This window comes from Tamandua tetradactyla, chromosome 14, assembly GCF_023851605.1.
Source record: "Tamandua tetradactyla isolate mTamTet1 chromosome 14, mTamTet1.pri, whole genome shotgun sequence".
Taxonomy (NCBI): domain Eukaryota; kingdom Metazoa; phylum Chordata; class Mammalia; order Pilosa; family Myrmecophagidae; genus Tamandua; species Tamandua tetradactyla.
In genome coordinates, this window is record NC_135340.1 from 94,882,257 (window position 1) to 94,904,897 (window position 22,641).

A 22,641-nucleotide genomic window follows, 5' to 3' on the forward strand; every position below is an offset into this window, starting at 1 on the left:
TGTAGATACATATTTTTGTTATTTCACCACAGTTTTAATAATAGAATTGAGGCATCTGCTTTTGAATGGATTCCAAGCTTGTTTTCCCAATTTCTATTCTGACAGTGCAAATAAGGGCTCTGGGTGGGACAAGAAGCCAAGAAGGGTGAGCTACATCCAGTGTGGAGAAACTCCAATGCCAGGAAAAGGATTTGGATTTGAGTCTTCTATTCAGGGATCACTCACATCTTCTCTTTCAGAGAACAGCTGGGACATGGACAGAACTGGGCTTCTGGAAGTTTCATAATCTGACTGCTACACAAGTAGCTGGAAGAGAAAGAGAGGGATTTTAGGGAGCCGGGCTGAGGACAGGAAGCAGAGACTTCGCTGAGGACCACAGCCCTTGGTAATAGGGCAGAGGAGAGAGAGGAAATGAGATGCATTGAGGTTTGAGCCCGAGTGGCTGAGAGTGGACCACTCCCACCCCCAGGAATCATACTTACCGCGGACCCTTACGGCCGAGACAGGACTGCCCAAGGCAGTGGGGAGAGCTGAAGAGACCATTAAATAAGTGTAGCATTAACTAGACACCCAGAAATGGTGGCACCGTTAAGGAATGCCACAGTCCAACTTCCCTGGTGGAGTGAGAGATTATGCTTTTCCATCCTATTTGGCCTTTTGTAGCTTCAGTGTGGTAATTCTAGGCAGATCCACACACAGGACTCTCTGCATCAAACAACAAAAATCAATATTTAATGTTGTGCCAAGTAGTGTCCTAAGAGCTACATATTTTTATTGTATAATTTATATACACAAATTATACATAAAGGCCACACAGCTGGGAAGTGGCAGAGTCAGAATCACACCCAAGGGTGCTACTGGGTTTACTTCCTGGGAAGAACCAAGTCAGGAGACAGGAAGACAGGCCCCTTGGGCCCCAGTTCAGCAGATGGCCAGTGCAAGCTCGGGCAGGTCACCCCTCTCATGAGAACGCTCTCGGGTGTGAGACCTTCCCTATCTTGACTGGGGTGATGGCTTCCTGGGTAGAAATATATATTAAAACTTAGCAAATGTACAATCTAAATATGTGTCGCAGTAATAAAGCTGTTTAAAAACCACGATTATAGAAATTAATGACACAATTAAAAATATTTTATAATATTTCTACAATCACTCTCATTTATCTTTTATGACCCCCCTTCCAATTTTCAAGCATGATGCATAAAATTCATGTTTCATTTCTGAGTCTGTGTTGCTCTGAGAATTTTGCTATGCTTCAAAAGAGCGAAGTGTCTCCAAATTAAAACTAAGAGCTACAATGACTCAAGAAATGCTTTATAATCTGGCATTACTACAAAAATGCTGTTTATAACATCATAGTGATTTTGCTGAAATAAAGCAAAAAATTAATTTTATGGAATACATAGAGAACTTTTTTTTAAAGTGCACTCCCCTACTTAAAGCTCTGTAGTGGCTTTTGCCACTAAAATCCAACTCTGCCTCAGTTCCACACTCACGCTCCAGACATGTTCCAGAAACGACTTCTTTCTGGGTCCACATCTCCCATGTCCTGGGGCCGTCACCCTAGCTGCGGTCTGGGCTGGGACCCCTCTAGCCCTGGCTGTGCGTGGCATCCTCTTGCCACCTTCCAGGTCCCCAGCAGGGAATGTTACCTCCTTGGGGATCTCCATGACCACCCAGAACACAACAGGGCTACTTTTTTTCCTTCATGGCTCTCAGCACAAAGCGTACTTAGAGGCTTGTTTCCCCGTTTTGTTTGATGTGAGGGCGAGAATCAGGTCTGTTCATTCACCAGTAGTGCTCCAGAACCTCCCACAGTGCTGGGACACAAAAAGTGCTTCACAGACATCAGCTGAAAGGAGGAATGGGCTTGGGGACCTCACGAGATGGGTGCCCTGCTGAGAGGACCTCAGAAACTTGTAAAGTACAAATATAGGGTATGACCACTCCCTCACTTTCTTTTTATACGGGCAGGCACCAGGAGTCAAACCCGGGTCTCCGGCATGGCAGGCGAGAACTCTGCCGCTGAGTCACCACTGCGTGCCCACTCCCTCACTTTCTTAGTCCTTTCTCCCCAAACTAAGGCACCCCCAATCTCAGAAGGCAGCAGCTCCGGGAGAGGGCTGAGTTCCAGAAAGACGAGGTCTCTAAGAGACCATGCCCTAATCCACAGAAACACTACCAGAGGCTTGGGTCTTGTCTGGTAAAGCAAGGCAGCAATAACTATTTCACTATGAGTTTCTAGAAATTCCCAGGGGTTAGAGTGAGGGTTACGCAGCGTAGTTCAATTCAGGTGTTCAGGCAGGGTTGGCCTGTGAGCCTAATCCAGCACAGAGCAGGAGGGCACACTGCAGGGACATGCTAAGCACCTGCTGTGATGAAATCAATAAAGGACATTTTGTGAGCACTGGCTCTCTGCCAAGCACATGCTAACCACTCTGCGTGTCTCCACTAACCCTTACAGTAACTCCATGAAGTCGATACTCCTCTCCATTCTACAGGCGAGGAGACTCACACTCACAAAAATATAAAATAGTTTTCCCAAAGTCAAAGGCAGTGAGAGGCAGGGCCAGGGCTGTGTGCCTCAGCCCAAGGAGACGTCGCATGTGGTACTGAAAGAATGACCTGAATGACAACTGTTTCATAGGAGCCAAAAAATTTAATATCCTTTCATTGGAGAAACACTGTGACTGCCCCTCAAAGTGCTAGTTCCACCATTCTCGGCCTCTCTGCTGCAGACGCTACTCTGCTCCTGTTCACCTCTCCATCCTTCTGGTTCTCGTTTCTCTGATGCTTCTCTTCCTCCTCCCACTTCCCTTTGGTGCTTTTGTCTTCCCTCTAAACCATCACTCTAGGTCGGCCTGTCAACCCCCCGCCCTTCTTTGGAGGGAATGCTAAAATCTGTATGTCCAGCCCAGATCTTTCCCAGGAGCTCCAGACCCCTCTAGCCTCTGATGACCACGGCTGATGTTCGATTGTTCACCAGGGCCCAGCAGAGGTGAAGTGAAGTCCTGTCCAAAGCATTCAGGGCCCCAGGTACCTGTACCTGCTTCTCTCCCAATTCAGAGCCTGCATCCATCCTGGCACTGTGCTCTCTGCTCCATTCTGCTTTCCCTTCTAGGCAGCAACCCTCCCTCTCACTTCTGCTCTGCTCAAAGGAGCTAAAACATCCAATCTACAGCACATATCCCTCTTCCAGGAAGTTGTTCTTGACCCCTCCCCAGTCAACTGTGGCTTCTCCCTCTTCGGGAGACTTCATGGATAACTGACCCCAGGCTGCCTTGATTGCAAAAGCTACTTCTGCGCTTGTCTTAACTCCCTTTCCTCGCATGTCACAAAGGGAGTACACACTGGCAGGCAGGGGGCGATGCCCCATTCTCTGCCTTTTAACTTTGACTCTTCTTTAAGAGTCTCTCCACCTGTAAAATGAGATGGTGGAACTGGATCAGACTGCAATTCCTTAAACTGCAATTTCTTAGATTGCAGTCTTTCAAGTACCTCCATCTTTGCCTTATCCTTGTACCACCTGCATTATCATATACTTGTTTACTTTTTTTGTCTAAATAAAAAAGAAACTCCTACTATATTTCCTACTTTGACCTGAAAACTGTCACTTGCAGAAAAGATTGCAATACAGAAAAAGTAACCATGAAAATGAACACAACTGATAAACTAAGAAATGTATATGTAAAGCCTCAAATCCTCCCATGTACAAATCTGGAAAACAATACGCTAGCTCATCAAAGGCTTCTTTAGCTTAGACCAAAGAAAAAAAATGCATCAATATATGTACTGGGACTACGTGCCAGGTGTCTGACAAGTACTATCTTCTAATCTTCACAACAGGGTTATGAGGCAGCTACTATGAATAGCATCCCTACCAAAAGGTTGAGGAAACTGAGGCTCAGAAAGGCTAAGTCACCTGCTCAAGGTCACAGTCAGAAGCAGCACTGCCGGGATTTGCAACCAGTCTTGATGGTTCCAGGGTTCATTCACTCAAAATGCCCCATTCCTGCCAACGTCGCTGATCCTGAGTATTGAACCTGAATAGGTGTGTGGTGCTGGGTAGCGGGGCTCGGTTTTCATTTGAATCATGCAGGGAGCTTTAAAAACACAGATAGATGCCTGGCTTCCATCCCCAGAAGCTCTGATGGAATTGGTCTGGGATACGAGCTGGGTACAGGGAGTTTTAGAAGCTCCCCAGATAATCCCTATGAGCAGCCAGGTCCGAGCCCCACTGCCAGTCTCCCCAGTGCTCCAATTTGACGCTGGCAGGAGGCCTGCAAGGCAAGCAGGCAGGAGGCAATGACTATGTCCTTCTGATGAAGAATCAAGCTCAGAGAGGCTAAGGTGCAGACAGAGCTGCATATAGAATCCAAGGTTACTGACCTCCTGCTCTGGGTTTTTTCCTCTACCCAAAGCTTACGCCCTACAGAGCTATGATTCAGGGGAAAAAAAGCCAAGTCCCTAAGAGCAGAGAGGAGGCGAACCAATTTCTCTTGGACATTAAAGGATGTTTCTTACCCCTAACGAACAAGTGGAAGAGGGGGCCTATTTCCACTACAGGACCTAAAACAAGGACCAGAAACCCCAGAGGGGCAAGCAGTGGCGCCCCCTCCCCTCAGGAGCGTTCCACTGGCAGCTGGGGCCCGGCTGGGGCGGAAAGGTCAGCAGTTCGCCCATGGCACGGGAGGGCCAGCTTCCCAAGCCCACCCTCCGCTGAGGGTCGTGGTCACGGTAGTCCACGGGACTACCCGGGGAGCTGGGCACAGGCTAGGGAAGCCGCGGACGCGCGCCCTCCCGGGCAGCATCCCTCCCGATGGCGGCCCCGCCAGAGCCGTGAGCCCCGCACACCGGTCCTTCCGGGCCAGGTCCAGCCTTGGTGGTTGGCGTGCAATGTCGCACTAAGGCGCGGCGGCGGCCTCCCACCTCCGGAAGGGCAGGGGCACTGCCCACCCTCAGGAGACCTCGGGCACATCGCTGCTCACATCTGGGGGACGTCACTACCCACCCTTGGGGGACTTCAGGCGTCCCCAGCTGTGGGCAGTGGTGAGGCCCCCGTCCACACGTGGGCCAGAGAAGGCCCACTGTTCCCGGCCGGAGGGGCTGAGGGCGACCCCGGCCTTTAAGGATGCCCCTGGCGCCAGCAGCCGCGAGGTCTCGGGGAGCAGGGCCTCATCGCGGTAGAGGGTCCCTGTCCACTCCCAACGCCAAACTGCTCCAAGCCGAGGCCGGCCTTAGGGCGCCGCCCGGCCGTGACCCAACAGAGGCCGGCCACGCCCCCGAGGAGAGGCCGGGTGCGGCGCGCAGGCCGCGGCTCCCGCAGGCCAGTCCCTCGGCGCGCGGCCCCCGCCAGCGCTGCTCGCCCGGCCGCTCGGGCCGCGAGCCCGCCGCCCCCACGGACTCACGGAAGGCCAAGGGGGCGGCCCCGGGCCGGCGGGACGGTCGTCGGAAGGCGCCCTCCACGCCCAAGCCGCCTCCCGAGGCCGCCAACATGGCCCGCGGCGGCCAGAAGTGGAGCTCGGGGGAGTCGGGCGGGCGAGCGGAGGAGCAGGAAGCCGAGGAGGCGGGCGGGTGAGCGGGCCGCGCCGCCAACCCCGCCGCCAACCCCGCGCGCCCCGCAGGCCGCCGGAACCTCCGCGAAGGTTCTGGGCCTCTGTGGCGTCACCGTGATCCTGCGGAACCTTCCGCCGGCGCCCATAAAACCCGCCGCGGAGGAGCCGGCGGCTCGAGTGCGGCGGCGCGCGGGGCGGCGCGGACGGGCGGACGGGCGGACGGGCGGGCGGGCAGGAGGGCGGCGGCGGCGGCCGGGACCCGCAGCGGGGCCGGGACGGACGGGCGGGCGGGGGGCGCGGGCGTCCAGGGCGCGCTGACCGGCCTCGCCGCGCCCCGCCCCGCAGAGCCAAGATGGTGAAGGAGACCGAGTACTATGACATCCTGGGGGTGAAGCCCAGCGCCTCGCCCGAGGAGATCAAGAAGGCCTATCGGAAGCTGGCGCTCCGGTACCACCCCGACAAGAACCCGGACGAGGGCGAGAAGGTGAGGCCGTGCGCTCCGCGGCCGCTGGGGAGCCCCCGCGCGAGCCCGTGGGTGTGTGCGTGGCGCCCCCGCCGCGCGTGCCGCGGCCCCCGGGAGCCGGGTCCCCTCCGCCCGAGCGGGCCGGCGGCGAGTGCTCGTGGCCACGGCCCGCGCGCGCCCCTCAGGGCCGCCTCCCACCCTCCGAGCCGGGGCCGGACCGGGGCCCTCCTGAGAGCGGCCCGGCCGCGCTGGGGGCCCATCGCCCCCCTCCCAGGGGTCGGCAGACGTTGAAGAACTGCGGTTTCTATGGGAACCCGGGACGCGGAGACCTGGGACCTGGCATACCCGCTTCCGCGCAGGTTTTCGGTGACAGATGACATGACCCGTGATTGATCGCAAGTACCCATAAAAGTGGATGAAAATGCTCAAAATCAGAGACTTAGTCTTTCCTTTTTCGCCTGTTTAGAGGGTCAGAACAGCCTTTTTTTTTTATTTTTATTTTTTATTACTCCCCAAGGAGATCTATGAGACACCTGAGCAGGTTAGTTTCAGGACCAGGCATTACAAGAAAAGCTTGTCCTTCCCACTTGTCCCTTCGTTTCTTGCCATTTTGTTATAAAATTTGGACGTCTCAAACGGGACCTGTGAAATGGGGCTGTTGTGGGAGCCAATAACAACCACACCTGCCCGCACTGAACTAGCATTGAAACCTGTGCAGAGGATGCTGGTGTGGAAATGCCTGTCTGCATTAGAGGTTCCGCGCTGGACAAAGCTGCTTAAGGAAGGTTGGCCTGGTAGCAGCAGTGATAGAATATTTATATTTAGCTACATGTGCTGAATGTGGCTGTCACAAGTTAAAAATGCTTTCCTGTAAGACCATTTTGTTACCCACTGCTGTTTTATTCTCGTCTATATTTAGGTGGCTTACTGTAGCCTTTAAATTAACTGGCTTTCTGCATAGTGATTCATCGATGTGCTTCGCAAATTCGTTGTAGTTTGCTCCTGAGACTCTCCTTTAAGGAGAGCCCCGTCAGGCATCTAATTCCGTGTGCCAGCAAACTGGCTCACAGCCGCGCCCGGGAAGGCTGCTGACCCCGGTCTCAGGACAGGTGCCCTGGCATTCAGTAAGTTCATGGCTGTGTGACTAGTTGGAGATTAGTGTACTTTTAAAAAAGCCCTGAAGCTTTTTTTTTTTAATTGAATTTGACCTGTGTGACATTTGTGTAGCATTCACCGTGTATACACCTGTCTGAGCAGGTGGTTTGATTTTGATTTGTATTATTATTTTTTTATAGCCAACCACTGACTTGGTGTCACATAAAATGAGGTTATTGGTGGTGAGTGGGGCTTGGCAGGTCCCTCTCAGCTTAGGTGGTTCTGTGATGTGCCCACTGCCAAGAATAATCTTTCCTCCCCACCCTCCATGAAGAGGGGAGAACCCTTTCATTTAGTTCTGAGTTAAAATATATTCCAGGAGACATCTCTGACTCGTAGATTGTCCACTAACGTGCCTTGTGTCTAGCACAAGTGCAGTGTTGTTGTTTGGCTGGATGCATGAGAAAAGCGAGATGTCAGGAGAAGAAATGCACTTTCAAAATTTCCATGGGGGAGGAGGGGAGAACCTTAGAGAAGGCCCAGGTCCGAAGGGAAAATGTTATGGTGAAGAGAGGGCAATTGAAAGATCAGGGGAAATTTGACTTGTAAATCAAAGAGGTAGAGGTGGCTCAGTTTATGGAACCTGTGCTGTAAAGTTCCCCAGAGGGGGCTCATTCATTCATTCACCAAACCCCTCCTGTTCTGGTCCTACTGTGCGCCAGGCACACTGTGTAGAGCTTGTCTTTCTCTTGCAAACCGGGGTGGTGTTCTTGTCCACTTTATCGGTCATCGGTGGAACTCTTTATTTTTCTGCCTCCTTAGTTTGTCACTGTATTATTCATGTCTCTTCAAAAATAGATTAAGCCAGTCCTTTTCTTCCTTGCTCCTGGACAACTGAGAAGGCGGTTGGGGTGTCAGTCTTTGTTTTCGGCCCTGTTGTCCTGTGTTGCTAAGCAGTGGGCAGCCTGTATTTGTTGTCAGGCACTCTATTTGGAGTCTGTACTTCTCTCGTCTCATCTGCGGCTGGTTTTCTGCAGGATGCAAGGGTGTTGGCAGATCAGCAAGATAATCCCTTTCAGGAGCAGTGAAAGGGGCAGATGGCTACTACTCAAACCAGCTTATTTTTTATCTCCCACATGGCAAAAAAAAATGAGCATTTTATCACTGAGCCACCCACGCACCCTACCAGACCAACTTTTGAGATGAGTTTGGCCTTTTGGCCAATTTCACTGTGACTTCTAGTTTAAAGAATACCAGTTCAAGTTAAAAAAAAATCATAAAAAATAGCATAGCATTGCAGAAAATTTCCAAATATAGAGGAATACCCACCAAATACACATTCCCCCTAGCCTCTATCATTGTGCTGCTTTCCAGGCTTTTACCAAGATGATTATACAGATATTTCTTTTCTCTTAATATTTTATCACTAGTATTTTTCCTATGTTGTCTTCAAAGCCACTTTTTTTCCAGCCATATAAATGATCCCATTAAGGCCTGTGGCAGATTATCGCGGTCTGAAAGGCAAGCTGGTCAGAGCATCAATTTCCAGCTGTGAGAAGGGGTAGAGGCAAGGAGCTGAGCAGTCCTGGCACTCCACAGGTGGGTTGGTGCCCCCACCCCCCAACAGTTGGTCACTGCCCAACTGGCTATTAGCTGAATCTCCGATCGAACTGCCCTGACAAGGAACTTACCACCTTCCAAGGAGTCTTTTTCTTTTCTTAGATTAATCATTAATTCCTTCAAGTCCAAGTGTCTTGTGGAGATCCAGGTATTTGGTGAGCATTTTTAGTGGGCATTCCCAGGTAACATATTTAGCTCGTTCTGGAACTACAGACAGGCCTGGGAACCTCTCCGGGCAGCCTTGCCTCATTGCTTTCTGATTGTCCATACCAGCCACCTGGTCTCTATGCTTCAATTTTTCAGCTGTGGAAAGGGGTAGTGAATGAATGAAATCTACTTCTTCACAGAAATTATGTGGGAATTAACATATCCCGGTACAACGTTGGCTCGGTGGCAGAATTCTCACCTGCTATGCTGGAGACTGGGTTCAATTCCCAGAATCTGCCCATGCAAACAAACAAACAAAAAAGCTCTAGCAACCTACTGTATGATTCTGATGTGTCTTTAAGACTTTTTTTTAATTGCCTAGTTCTGGCTACCTTAGTAAAGAGATCTGTACAACAAGAGAAAACAGTTTTACTGTTAGGTTCCATATTTGTATCTTTGTGACACTTTGAACATTCTTTATGTTTTATGGAACCAGCTGCATCATAGGATGTTTATATATGCATCTATTTCTGACTAAACTGTAGCCCCAGGAGGGCCAAGACCCTACCTTGTTCATTTCTGAATTCCCAGAATCAAGTCCTCCTCTTAACAAATATTTACTGACTGCCTTCTGTGTGCCAGGAACAGTTCAGGGGTGGACAGAGCTTGCAAGGCCCCTGTCCTGTAGGAGCTTATATTGCAGTAGGAAGATATAACATAAGCAGTAAATGATATGGTATGTTAGAAGGTGATTAGTGTTGGGAGAAAAATAAAGCAGGGCTGATACAGTACAACATGAATGGACCACAGAAACACTGTGCTAGATGAAGGAAGCCAGACACAAAGTACCACATATCGTATGATTCAATTTATACGAAATATCCAGAACAGGCAAATGTACAGAAAGCAGATTCGTGGTTGCCAGGGGAGAGGGGAGAGGGGAGAGTGGAGAGTGGGAGGAGGCTGTGTGGGGTTTCCTTTTGGGGGTGATGAGAATGCTCTGGAACAGATAGTGGTGATGGTTGCACACTGTGAATATACTTAAAACCACTGAATTGCACACTTAAAAATGATTAAAGTGGTACCTTTTATGTTATGCATTTTTTCACACACAAAAAGATAAAAATCAGAGAAGGGTGGGGTTCTCAGAGATGGGCTTGTGATTTTAAAACAGGGCCTTGGGGGGGACCTCACTGAAAAGTAGCATTTGAGCAAAGGCTTAAAAAAGGAGCGTGGAGGGGATGCCCGTAGCAGGCTGACAGGTGCCTTTGGTGTTGAGGGCTGGGGGGAGGCCATGCAGGTGGAGCAGAGCGTGGGGGCTGAGTGGTCGGTGCAGGAGATGCCCATGGCAAAGGGTCTCAGGTGGGTCTTGTAGATCAGTCAGGACCGACGGACTTTCGCTCTGAGTGCAGTAAGCGTGCGGGAGGGGTGGGACAGAAGACGGCGCTGGCTCACAGGCCTGCTCTGTCTGCCCTGCAGAGACCAGACTGAAAGCTGGGGTGGGGATGGCATTTGGGAGGTCACGAGGAGGCTGGCGCATTAACCAGCAAGACGTGGAGGGTTTGATCAGGGAGGACGTGGCGATGGTGGTGAGGAGGGATGGATTTGGGCATGTTAGTGCCCTTATTTAAAACTTCCAGGCTTACAGAGAAGGTGAGAGTGGTACAGCAAACACCTGTATATCCTTCACCTCCTTTGGCCAGTTGTAAAGATGTTGCCACGTTGGCTTCATCCATTGTTGTTGTTATTTCCTAAAGCTTTTGAGAGTAAGTTGCATAGATCATGACCTTTCAGCCCCAAATACTTGTACAGGAACGAGGACCCCCTCGTCCATAACCGTAGTACAATTATCAAAGTTAGGTAGTTCAACATTGAGGGAAAAAATTCACATTTCTCCAGTTGTTCCGATACTGTCCTTCACAGTCATTTTTTTCTTCAATGGGGTCCATTCCGGGACTGCGCACTGCGTTTCGTTTTCCTTTCTTTTCGTCTGCTTTAATCTTGCTTCCGCAACAGCGGCCTATTTTAAGAGCCTGGGCTGGTTTTACAGCATGTCCTCAATTTGAGTTTTCTGATTCTTTTCTTACAAATGGATTCCAGTAATGCATTTTCGGTAGGAATGCCACGCAAGGATATTGTGTTTGTCTCGGGGTACTAGAGAGCCAACAGGACTTGTTGACAGATGAGATGTGAGGAGAGAAGCGTGGTCTCGGCGTTGCCCATTGATTGAACTTTGGGGGAAGCCTGTGGGAGGAGCAGGATTTGCGGTGGGGTGGGGGTCAGGAGTACGGGCTCGCACACCTTGGGGCACCTGGTTAGGTGCTCGTAAGGTATCTGTAGTTGCACTTCATAGCAGGAGACCACCAGAGTGCCCGTGATGTGGAGGCCAGTGATGGCACCCAGGAGTGCCGGGCACCTTTCGGCTCTAGAGGAGGCCAACCCGGTCTCACTGCCTCTGAGCCCGGTCACTTCTAACTGTTGGTGCAGCCAGAGCAGGAGAAACTTTCCTTCCCTGCTGCTTCTCTCCCTTATTCTTGGCAGCCCTTCCACCAGGTACTTAATAATTTCTGCCTTGTGTTTCCCTTTTTACAAGGGAAATAAATGAAAAAATAAAGTTTGGGACTGGGAGTGCATGCCGACCACCTGCTTTGGGGGCTGGGTGCAGTAATGCCTCTCCTACTGGGTAACGTGGTGGGTTTGCTTAGTAAATCGACTCGAACCTCTCTCTCTCTCTTTTTAATCTCTCTCTCTCTCTCTTTCTTTTTAAAGTTTAAACTCATATCCCAGGCATATGAAGTGCTTTCAGATCCAAAGAAAAGGGACATTTATGACCAGGGCGGGGAGCAGGCAATTAAAGAAGGCGGCTCAGGGAGCCCCAGCTTCTCTTCACCCATGGACATCTTCGACATGTTCTTTGGTGGTGGAGGACGGATGGCTAGAGAGAGAAGAGGTAAATGCTTTTAAAGAAATGTAAGCAAGTTTTATAGTTTCCACAGTTGTCCATTCTGTTGGGAGCAGGGTGGATCATACTCCAAAAGGGTGCATTTGTCATGTTTTAGGATCATGAGCTTTAAATAGCTTGTCTTGTATCCAGGCCACCCTGAGTCTGTTAGCATCTATAGCAATTACCTGACACCATCCAGACACCACATGGCACGGGTATATAAGGGAGCCAGCACAGTAGGGGAGAAGGTCAAGTTCATCTTGTTGTCCCTTTTTTTTAATTGTTGGGGTCAGGTATCTGAGTATCCTCGGGGACATAAGTGGCACCTGCTCTGGTTGTTACTGAGGCTTCTTACAGCTCGTCCCTCCCCTCCTGCACCCCCTCCTTCCCCTCCTGCACCCCCTCCCTCCCATGCCTGTTTCCCCAGCCGGCGCTGGGGTTGATACTGTGCCATGTTCGGTGTAGCCTCATTTACCCAGTGTGATCGGGAGAATTTCTCAGTAACAGAGTTAACTTGTTTTATGTTTTATAGTCTTTGTAAAATAAATTGCCTGCTTCTATTTTCAGGATGCTGTTTGGAAGCAGCTTTATACCCAAGAGGTGGAGGAGGCCCTGGGAGCCCCTAACTAAATGGCTGCAGGCCACTCTGGTTTTGAGTTCTGGGGTTTGCTGTTTCTAATTTTTCCACATCTTACCTCCTAGCATGTTAGGTGCTGTCACCTCCAATGGATGTCAGTGGATATCACTGTACCCCTGTCCAGTTTACTGTTGATAATCTTCTTGGAACCTCAAAACCACGCTTACCTACAATTTTGGGTAAAATCAGAATAAAATAAGCTCTGCAGTGGAGTTTACAGAACTGTGGTTTTAGTCGATGAGAAACCCCTGGATAAATGAGGCTGTACTTGTTGTCACATTAGAATTGACTTTGGGCTTCAGAGAGCTTGGGTGTCAATTCTGTGAACATGGTGTCCTGAAAATCACAGAGAGTTTATGAAGGAAAACTCCTTCCCCTGTTGCCTAGGTATTTTGCCTGGTCATGTAATTGACGGTGTAGGCGTGTGATGACATCCTTGGGTCTTCTCTTGCCCGGCTCTCTCTCTCTGTCTGGAGGTGAACAACGTCACGCCCTTAATTAAGGCATCTCTCAAAGGTGACAGCCAGTAAACAGGGACGGCAGGTCTCGGTGCCTGTGAGAGCCCCACGGGCAGCGCTGGGGTTGTCATGCGTCAGTCCTGACAGGCTGGCACAGCGCCGGGACAGCCAGCCCCCTCCCTGGGACCAGAGGCCCCCGCCTTGCATGCAGAGACAGCAGTCGGCAGAGGAGAGCATCCCGCTCGGCCACGGATTACAGGAGAGCGATGATTTTTCAGAGAGCAGGGTGCTTTCTGCCCAAGGAAGGGCTCCAGTGATGGGTCCAGAGAGAATTGGGTTTTCACGCGCTCCCCCCAGAGGGAGGGCTCTTTTCATGGGGAGCACTTAGTTAACCGGCTTGATTGGTTAACATCGTCATAGGTTACTTAGTCAGGGGCTCTTCCTGTCTTCTTCACTTGTTCTCAAAAAGTGAAGGTGGAAAGTCTTTTTGATGACATCTAGAAATAATTGAGTTGCTGCCTCACAGCTAGAGAAGGTGTCAGTTCTCAAGATTGACCAAGGGCCAGAGGGCCAGGAGGAGCTGACAGTAGCATCGCTTCCCCCCAGGAAGGGAGCGGCCGGCCCAACCCAGGTTCCCGTGTCTGGAGGCATCCTATGGGTGGCATTGAATCCAGTGGCGTAGTTCATACAGTTTACTAATTGTTCTGTGTTTTGTTTTGTTTTTGTTAAGGCAAGAATGTTGTACATCAGCTGTCTGTAACTCTTGAAGACTTATATAATGGAGTCACGAAGAAACTGGCCCTTCAGAAAAATGTAATTTGTGAGAAATGCGAAGGTAAAAATTAATTTTTAAATGGCTCTCTCACTTCTATTCCCTTCCGTCTGAAAACAGGTCAGGTTGTTTTACAATGCAGAGGGAAAATAATTTATCTTTTCTGCATGAAGATCCAACAGAATGCAAACCAGATGGTCTAAAGGCCATATCTCTCTGCCTGAAAGAATGTTTTATTTGGGCTGCACATTTAGTATGTGGGCAATTATTTTAAATTTTTGACTATCAGGAGAGGTCACCTAACCAAGGGCTTGGCAGACTTTTTCTGTAAAGAAGAGTCAGATAGTAAGCATTCTGGGTGTGTGGGCCATCCAGTCTCTGAGGCAGGTACTCAGCTCCGCCGTTCTTAGCCCTTAAACAGCCACAGACCATTTGTAAAGGAACGTGCCTGCGCTCCAGTAAAACTTCATGTACAGAAGCCAGGCAACTGACCATCGGGTGCTGACTTAAATGTAACTGCAATTACATAACGAATGTAATTATATCATTACTGTAATTTTTAAAAATCAGAGTTTTCAAGGAAGGTCCGACTGGGTGACCCTTGACCCTACTGTGCATTGAATGGGCTGAGCCAGGAAGCCAGCCCTCGTGACAGGGCGCGTGTTCTCGGCGGCTCCCCAGTGCCAGCCTGCTCATTCTCACGGAGGTCTGGGTGGAGGAAAGAGGACACATTTGGTGAAACTGAAGTAGTGAACTTGGCGTGGCCTGGCTGTAAACGTGAATGTCTGATTTAGATCAGGCTATCAGCTGCTTAGCGAGGATGGCCCAGCTTCACCCTCGCTGCTTTTCATGGCCGTCAGTGGTCCAGAACCCAGACCCACTGCAGCGTCCGATGAGCGGCTCGTCGTCCTTTTGCCGTGGCAGCCGCGGGTCGCAGCCCTCGCTCCCGTCCCTCTGCAGGTGTCGGTGGGAAGAAGGGCTCTGTGGAGAAGTGCCCCCTGTGCAAGGGCCGGGGCATGCAAGTCCATGTCCAGCAGGTCGGGCCGGGCCTGGTGCAGCAGATCCAGACGGTGTGCACCGAGTGCAAGGGCCGGGGTGAGCGCATCCACCCCAAGGACCGCTGTGAGGGCTGCGGCGGCGCCAAGGTGGTCCGAGAGAAGAAGATCATCGAGGTGCACGTCGAGAAAGGTGAGGCTGCACAGAACCAGCTCTTCCTGCTCTCTTGGAGATGCCTCTCGGGTGCCAATCATGGGGGGCACACCATGGCTTCGGTATCAGGAGATTGAGATATATGACAGTTTATATTCACCAGTATTAGGGTGTGCCCCAAATTCCTCCTGTTGCCACATCACCTTCCCTTGACCTCCCTGACCTCACTGCCGTCCCATGTCACTTGCCAAAGTTTTCTTGTTGAGGTCTGCTTCCTTGAGATTAAAAAAACAGTTGCCTCTTTTTAAGGTTCTCCAGTGCCTTGAAAGTCTTACTTGTCCCCCGATTTGCCTTCTCCTGTCATTCTTAGACCATACTTTAAGATCTTTGTCCTTCCTGTTAGCTCTTATTGCTCCTTAGCCATAATGTGTGGGATGCATCCCTGTCGCGCCACGTCCTTTCCTCGTTCACCCCCCTCTGCTGCTCCACATCTTTCCGTATAGCGCCTCGCCCTCCATTCGTTCTGCCTGGCGCCATCATTCTAAGGCTTTTTTTTCAGTCTCAGCTGTTCTCCAAAATATTTCCTGGTTATTTGGTGGCTTCCCAATCCAGCAAATGCATCTTAGACCGCAGATGAGACCAAAAACATAAGGATCCACACCCAGCCAACACAGGTGGTGTCAGGGAGACTCTTGTTCTGACCTGCCTTAGTCTGGGCCTGGGCGCATGCACGCACTCGTACCATGTGACAGGCTGGTGTCCTGCCCCTGTCAGTCCTCAGAACCGCGTGCCCCATGTGCCCTGGGAAGTGGGTGGTGACCTCAGGCTTGCAGGGAGGCACCAGGAGGGCATCACAGTGCCCGGGCAAGCAGGGGAGTGTGGTGAGAACCCGTGGGTCATCGCCCTGTAGCCCGCTCCCCTTGCTGCCTGCCTCGCTGAGGACCCACGTTTGCTAAGGAAAGCTTGACCTCAGGGTTGTCCCGACCACCACTTCCATCCTCCTGTCTGCACACGTTTGGGAGGTTTGATGAATAAAGGACCCCTTAAAGGATTCTGTGTTCCTTCTTCATAAGTTTTAGGGAACGGGTGAATTTTAAGAGAAGTGGCTAATCGGAAAGGGTGATGTCCTCTAGGTATGAAAGATGGGCAGAAGATACTGTTTCATGGAGAAGGGGATCAGGAGCCTGAGCTAGAGCCTGGAGATGTCATAATTGTGCTTGATCAGAAGGACCACAGTGTCTTCCAGAGACGAGGCCACGACTTGATCATAAAAATGAAAATTCAGCTTTCGGAAGCGCTTTGTGGCTTCAAGAAGACCATAAAAACACTGGATGATCGAATCCTTGTAATTACATCCAAATCAGGTAATGTTGCAAATGTGTGGTGCCGTTGTAGCTGTTAGTACTGGCAGGTGGTCCATTGTCCCATTTTAGGTTGACTTCTGTTACTCAAGTTACTGTGACTTGATTTTTCTCTAAATTTAAATCATCATTAATGACTGATGCTCCTGAGAATTTTATGCATTTGTTTTATTCTCCTAGAAAAACAATTCAGAGAGGACTTGAGGAACCTCAAAGAGGAATCTTGGAAGTCTAAAATTCTAACCGAATTTGCCAATTAAAGTTCAAATGAAAAATTATTTTTGTGTAAGAAGAAAACCCAGCTGTTAATAGGTGGTTTCTTCCCATTACGTGGCAATCTGTCCTGACCCATCTGCAGGCTCCTCTGGTCTGCGTGGGAGGCATTGCAGAGCGGAGTTCTAGAGTAGAGTCTTCCTGAAAAAAAGGGACATTGCTGCCAGCCTAACTTTGGAGGCTTCCCCAGGAAGCCTTGCATCCACCCACAGGGTCCTGAGCGGGCTGCCCAGGGGCCTGAGCTCTTGGGACTCTGGTCCTGCAGGGACTCCCAGCTTGCAGTTCCCAGGAGGGTTGGTGTCCACTGCAGCCGAGGAGCCAGGTGTGCACTGCAGTCCCGCCTAGAAGGGGCTGAGGGGGCGGTCAGGCAAATTAGAGAAGGGAGAGAGGGCAGGTTAGGGACTTGATTAAAAGCTGCTTCTGAATAGCACTGGACTTAAGAAGGAGAGAGGGTCATTTGCCCACATCAGAGAACATCCGGACGGGATGTGGTGGCCGTGGGCGCCCTCAGCCCCCCGCTGAGTGTGCGCAGTGCTGTTCTGGTTCCCCTGATGGCCACACGGTCAGGGAGGAACTTCCTTTGGCAGTAGAGGGTTTATGGCTAGAGGGGCGGTTCAGGTCTGGGGTAGGAAGTAACCAGCCGATAAGCCAGCCCACAGGCATTGGTAACTGGTGATAAGACTGAAGCCCAGTGAGGTGAGCAGCTCCCACTGTCACCACGCCTCTCTGACCCACTGCCAGGCCTCCTCTGCCTCTGCCCAGAGGCCCCACTCCTCTGCCCCCACCCTTTGCCTGCTTTCCCCACCGTAGCTTTGTTCTCTCTCCCAACCACTTTTTACAAGGTTCTTTTCTGCTACTTCATTTTCTGGGCATAATGTGAAATGGGATTATACATCTAAACCTTGATTGGAAGTGTTTTTTTTTTGGAGATATTTCAAACTTAAATAAAAATAGTACAAGGGACAGCTGTGTAGCCCGTTACCCAGGTTGTGTATTGTTAACGTTTTACCCCATTTGCTTTATCATTTGCTGTGTGTGTGCATCCATGTGCACACTCACACAACCAAAATTGTGGGGAAGGCACTACAGTGTAAAATTTGAAAGGCAAAATTTACATGAAGATTTTAATATAAAACATCTTCCTTAAAGTTCCATTTCCATAGCATGATTCCCATTTTCCCTCTCCTCGCCGACTAGGAAAGTTTGAGTGCCATCGTTTACACAGAGCCCTCGGCCACTGCCAGTGAGGAGGTTCGTGCCCAGGGCTTCCTGACAGCGCCGATGCAAACAGACCAGCTCAGGTGCTGGCCCTACCGAGGACCAGGGCTGGGCAGTACCCGCGTGTGACTTCTGTAGGGAGCATGTCCTTGGCCGTGAGCTCCCAGGAGCAGGGCCTGCTGTGGTCTCAGAGCCCAGGGCTCCTTGCTGCCTCCCAGCCACAAGGACCCTGGAAGCCTAGGACAGAGTGAGGGTGCCACGGCAGAGGTCCAGAAGGAGGGAACGTCAAGGGACCCCCAGCAACCCGTGTTCCCTTGATTTGTTGTGAGGAGGGCAGGGTATACAGAAAACGTTTTACTCAAGATTCCTTTTCTCTTGTGTCTCTGCTTTTTCTTTTCTTCTCATCTTTTATTTGTGTGTGTCCTCTCCTTTCTTTCCTTCATTCCTTCTTCTTTTCTCATTTTGTCTTATTTCTTGTTCCTTCATTTCCCCTTCCCCCTTCCTTCTCCTTTCTTGTATGGAAATGTGTTCCCCACCAAAGGACCCACAGGCTGAGAATTAGGAGAATGAAAAAAAAGTGACGTATGAGTGCATAAGGGAATTCAGCCTCTGACTAGAGGCAGCCGTCCACCTCGTGGGAGGGCCTGAGCCCAGCCCTGCCCTCCCCTTAGGTGCATGTCGGCCTTGCCGTTTCCCAGCCCCTAGCAAGTTAGATTGGAAGGCCTGGGGAAGTTGTCCTTGAGAACAAGAAGTGACACCAGAGGGGTAGAGGAGGCAAAAACTCTTTACAACCAAAAAACAAAACACCAAAGAAGATAGAAAGCCCAGCAACTTGGGGTCACGGGGCTGAGGGCAACTGCCCTGCTCATCAGTGGCCCCCAGGGGCAGAGTCCCCAGCACACTAGTCTACACAGTGTATATGATGTGCTTTCCAGGTCTTGCTCCTGAAGAGAGCTTTCACTTTCTGAATAGTCCTTTTCCGTGGAACACCATTTTCCCAGGGAAAGGGGCTGGCTGCTCAATAAATTAGTGTTCAGCTTTTTAGCTTCCCCTTTTCTGTACACACTCCATATTTATTTCCTTGACATTGTCCTTTGTCCACTTTCCTTACTGAGCTGAAGAGCATACCTTTTCAGAGACTCTTTTGCCCCTTTCCTTTTCTGTGCCTGGAGGGAAATGACACTGGGGAGAGAACCTTAGAGGGAAAACATAAGTTCTGCCAGTCTACATTCTCCTGATGCCGTTGAAAGTAATGTAAATGTGAGAACCGGTGGGTGCAAGTTAGGGGATGCCTCCAGCCCGCAGTGGGTGAGGATGTGCTGCCAGTGGCCTCAACAGCCTCATGAGTCCCCCACCCAGAAGGCTGCCCGAGTGGGCTCTCCTGCCAGGTGGGGGCTGGCTGGATGACTCTGCGGCCCCTCCCTGCTCCCAGGTCAGTATGACGCCGACTGTCAGTCTTGAAGAACCAGCAGACTCTGACTTGGGTTTTCTGGCTCCTCGTTCACTCTTGAAACCAGCCTCTGTGCTGGAGGCCAAGCATGTGTTCACAAGTCTCTGTGGGCCCCAGCATGTGGCCGCTTGGTACCCAGCTGCCCAAGTATGGACCACAGAGTGTGTGCCACCACCCGAGCCCTCGCCTCAGCCCTTTTTGCAGACAGTCCCCTGACGGGTGACTCACATGGACTCACTTTCCAAGTAGGCATTAGGTCACACCCGCGTTTGCCTGGCTGCTGTGGGACATGGCCCCCTGGCCTTCCTGCTTCATAACTAGCCTTTCCCTGTGGCAGGTGAGGTGATAAAGCACGGGGACCTGAAATGCGTGCGCAATGAAGGCATGCCCATCTACAAAGCCCCCCTGGAAAAAGGGACCCTGGTCATACAGTTTTTAGTAAGTTCACTGCATTTTATTCTCATGGGACATATTCTTAAACGCCTTGATTGCAAGGGGCGGGACAACTCCCATTCTCTCCCACCTCACCCTTTATAGGTAATCTTTCCTGAAAAACACTGGCTTTCTCCGGAAAAGCTTCCTCAGCTGGAAGCTCTGCTCCCTCCTCGGCAGAAGGTGAGGGTGACAGAGGACATGGATCAGGTGGAGCTGAAGGAGTTTAGCCCCAGTGAGCAGAACTGGCGCCAGCACCGCGAGGCCTATGAGGAGGACGACGACGGGCCCCGGGCCGGCGTGCAGTGCCAGACGGCGTGACGGGCGCGGCGAGGCGCGGCTGGACTAGCATGGGACGGATGTCAAGTTGGCACAATGAAAATGGCATCGCTTTAACGGCCTCGTGTCTGGGGTGTCCTGTGTATGTGTTCAGCATTCTCAATTGCTGAGTGTCTTTTTGGTTTTTCTGGTTTTTTGGTTGTAACTTAAGTTATAACTTAATTTATATTTAAATGTTTTAAGTGTAAATCACCTCTAGTCTGCATATGGAATCTGTTCATTTACATTTTCAGGATATACTTTTGAGATGTCAGTGACCGCAGACACTTTGTGCTTCTAGTGGCTTTGCCGCCGCTCAGTCAACTCCCCAGGAAAGCTCAGCTCAGACAGCAGCACTTGCCCCACACAGCGGGCGTCCTGGCCCATCTCTAGGTCTGTGGTTTCCCCTCCCTCCCATGGCAGAGTTACAGAGGGCACAATCTCAGGGCTGCCAATGTGACATTTCCGACTCTCGAGTCGAGAAGACCCTCCTAAAGAAGAAAAGCACATCTGTGGACTGGCCCCAGCTCCATGTGCCTCTCTCTAGTCTCCTGGTGAGCGGGCTGTGGTCCCAGAGTTGCAGGGCCAACTTAGTTCTTACTGTCCTGTGCCCGTATGTGCTCGGAATGGGGTGTGACCATGTTTGACCATTTCTCCTGGAAGCTTTCTGAACCTTCCAAGCCTTGTGCTGAGGACAACCAGTGTTTTAAATGACATGCCTATGTGACTATTTGCCTGTGACCTTGTACCTTGTTCTTTGTGGTTTGAAAGAGTTTCTGTTAACAAGTTTTGCAATGCTCTCCCACCAAAGTGCTTACTTGTAAAGAAAAACTAAAACGCTTCATGTCCCCAGCACCCTCAGTGCAGCAACAGAAGCCATGGGAGAAGCTGCTGGTTTGGCCATGCAGCACAGCCAGCTTCCCTTCTGACCATTGATCCTGGATGACTTGAGGGTCTGAAAAGTTATAGAACTTGGTGTTTTCCGCCTCATTCTTCCAGCTCCAGTTTCCTCCCAAAGCCTTGTTCCTCATTCACACTTACGAAGGGCTTCCTGCCCATGTGCTGTGGTTTTGGGGGGCACTGCACTGATGGCTCTACCATGGGCTAGTCCGTCAGGTTCACTCTAAATGATACCTGGTCTGGAGGGTATTAGTCATTGTTTTCCCCCGGCAGGTGGACTACAATTTGAATACCTCCGCCTTAGCTGTTACTGTTCATTTCTCTCACATCACTTGCACATCTACCATTACCTGGCTATACAGCACTCCTCAGAGTTTGACCCAGACCAGGGACCTCCCCTCGAAGGTGAAAGGGCAGGTAAGGTGGGCCAGTGAAGTCAGGGCGGGTAAGGTGGGCTGGGCTCCAGCAGAACATGGCAGGCTGGTGGGCCCAGCGTGTAGATGGGGCTTTATTTGTGTAAAATAGGAGCCCACCTGTCCCCCCTTCTGACCACTGCTCAGGATGGACGGACATAAAAACAAATCTTCCAGCTGAGCCTATGTGAAATTAATTTACAAATGGACCACAATTCCAGGGTGTTCTGTTTCTCTTCTGTGCTGTGACTTCCTGATCGATTTATTCTAGAAAACCACTGTTACTTGGTGATGGAGCAGAATTATACTCAACTCCTTTCTTGTTATGTAAATGGAATTTGGAGGGTGTTGCTTAAAATTTTATTCCACCTGTACATTTGTCACTTTAAAAATAAAAAGAGCTGGTACGAAAAAAGTGGCTTTACCTTTATTTTTTTTTTGAGAGCGCAAATAATCTTAATTCCCAGCTTGCCCTCATGTTGGTTGACACAATGGAATTACCTTTTCACCCTAATGAACCTTGTGTTCTGGGATGGAAGGACAAATGCAAATGTCAGGCAGTGGTTACGGCTATGAAGGAAAGGTGGAGTAATGGGGAAGGGTGGCAGGGAATGGGGGGACTGTCCGAGGTGGTACCCTCTGAGCAGCTACCCGAACACAGTGGAGGAGTCAATCTGTGAAGGCTCAACAGAGGGCTATTCAGGCAGAGGAAACAGCAAGGATGATGTAGTGAGAGTAGGATAACCAAAGCAAAAAGGCAGAAGAGAGAAGCTGGGGCTTCTGGTAGAATGGATTTTATTCTGAGGGTGATGGGGGGTTGGAGAAAGGCCCAACGTGACCTGACTTATGAGCATATGAAGTAATGATCAAGAAAAAACAAGGCTCAGCACGTGAGCTACTTACATCTTTCCCGTTAGTATGGAGACAAGTCTCACAGGGACTGCTAAAGAGAAAACAGGTCGAGGACCTCAGGGATAAGTGAGGCAGAGCTGGAGTCCAACCATATCAGGCACAGACCTGAGCCTGGGCACTAAGACAGCTGTAAGACCAGCCTCTCTCTGACAGCCACCCAGAGAGTGGCAAACTCATCAGAAATTACTACAGCAAGCAGGGCACACATGGCAGAGGACAGTTTAACAAACAGAGGCTGCTCAGATAACTAGGATGTCAGAATGTTCCCACCTAGTCAAATGTCCTGTTACTTTTATTTCGCTCTGACATAGATTAGCTTCCCTTTTCCTGGCTTCTGGGAGTGCACTGCTGTATTTTACTACACAGTCAATCCCCAAAGAATTAAGTGCATTTCTAAGATGAAAAGTTCAGTACGTGGCTGGATCTCTTCATCTCTGAGGCACTGTGACTTAATAATGCTGACGTCTCGCTGTTCTACTGGTGACAGGGTAAATGGAAAAAGAACATACGTTCAGAAGCAGGTG

General features: G+C 50.5%; 1 protein-coding gene and 1 long non-coding RNA gene across 10 annotated transcripts; one reads left to right on the forward strand and one right to left on the reverse strand.

Annotated features, from left to right (window-relative positions):
• On the reverse strand, positions 1-5,627 carry LOC143656439 (uncharacterized). 7 transcript variants are annotated; one of them, XR_013162495.1, is made up of 4 exons: positions 5,409-5,627; positions 3,923-4,103; positions 483-705; positions 1-306 (listed from the first exon to the last, which is right to left on the reverse strand). It is a non-coding gene; the product is annotated as an uncharacterized LOC143656439 (long non-coding RNA). The 7 variants fall into 7 exon arrangements; XR_013162494.1 differs by lacking the exon at positions 5,409-5,627 and adding an exon at positions 5,012-5,259; XR_013162492.1 differs by lacking the exon at positions 5,409-5,627 and adding an exon at positions 4,855-4,963.
• Positions 5,445-20,106, forward strand: DNAJA4 (DnaJ heat shock protein family (Hsp40) member A4). 3 transcript variants are annotated; one of them, XM_077128571.1, is made up of 8 exons: positions 5,445-5,574; positions 5,901-6,039; positions 11,650-11,830; positions 13,650-13,754; positions 14,652-14,879; positions 15,974-16,204; positions 19,480-19,580; positions 19,680-20,106. In XM_077128571.1, exons 1-8 carry the CDS (start codon positions 5,495-5,497, stop codon positions 19,893-19,895), a joined length of 1,281 nt encoding a protein of 426 aa, XP_076984686.1. In that variant the 5' UTR covers positions 5,445-5,494; the 3' UTR covers positions 19,896-20,106. The 3 variants fall into 3 exon arrangements, with proteins under 3 accessions (XP_076984686.1, XP_076984687.1, XP_076984688.1); XM_077128572.1 differs by lacking the exon at positions 5,445-5,574 and adding an exon at positions 5,714-5,732; XM_077128573.1 differs by lacking the exons at positions 5,445-5,574; positions 5,901-6,039 and adding an exon at positions 6,245-6,559.
• Positions 20,107-22,641: the final 2,535 nt, after the last annotated feature.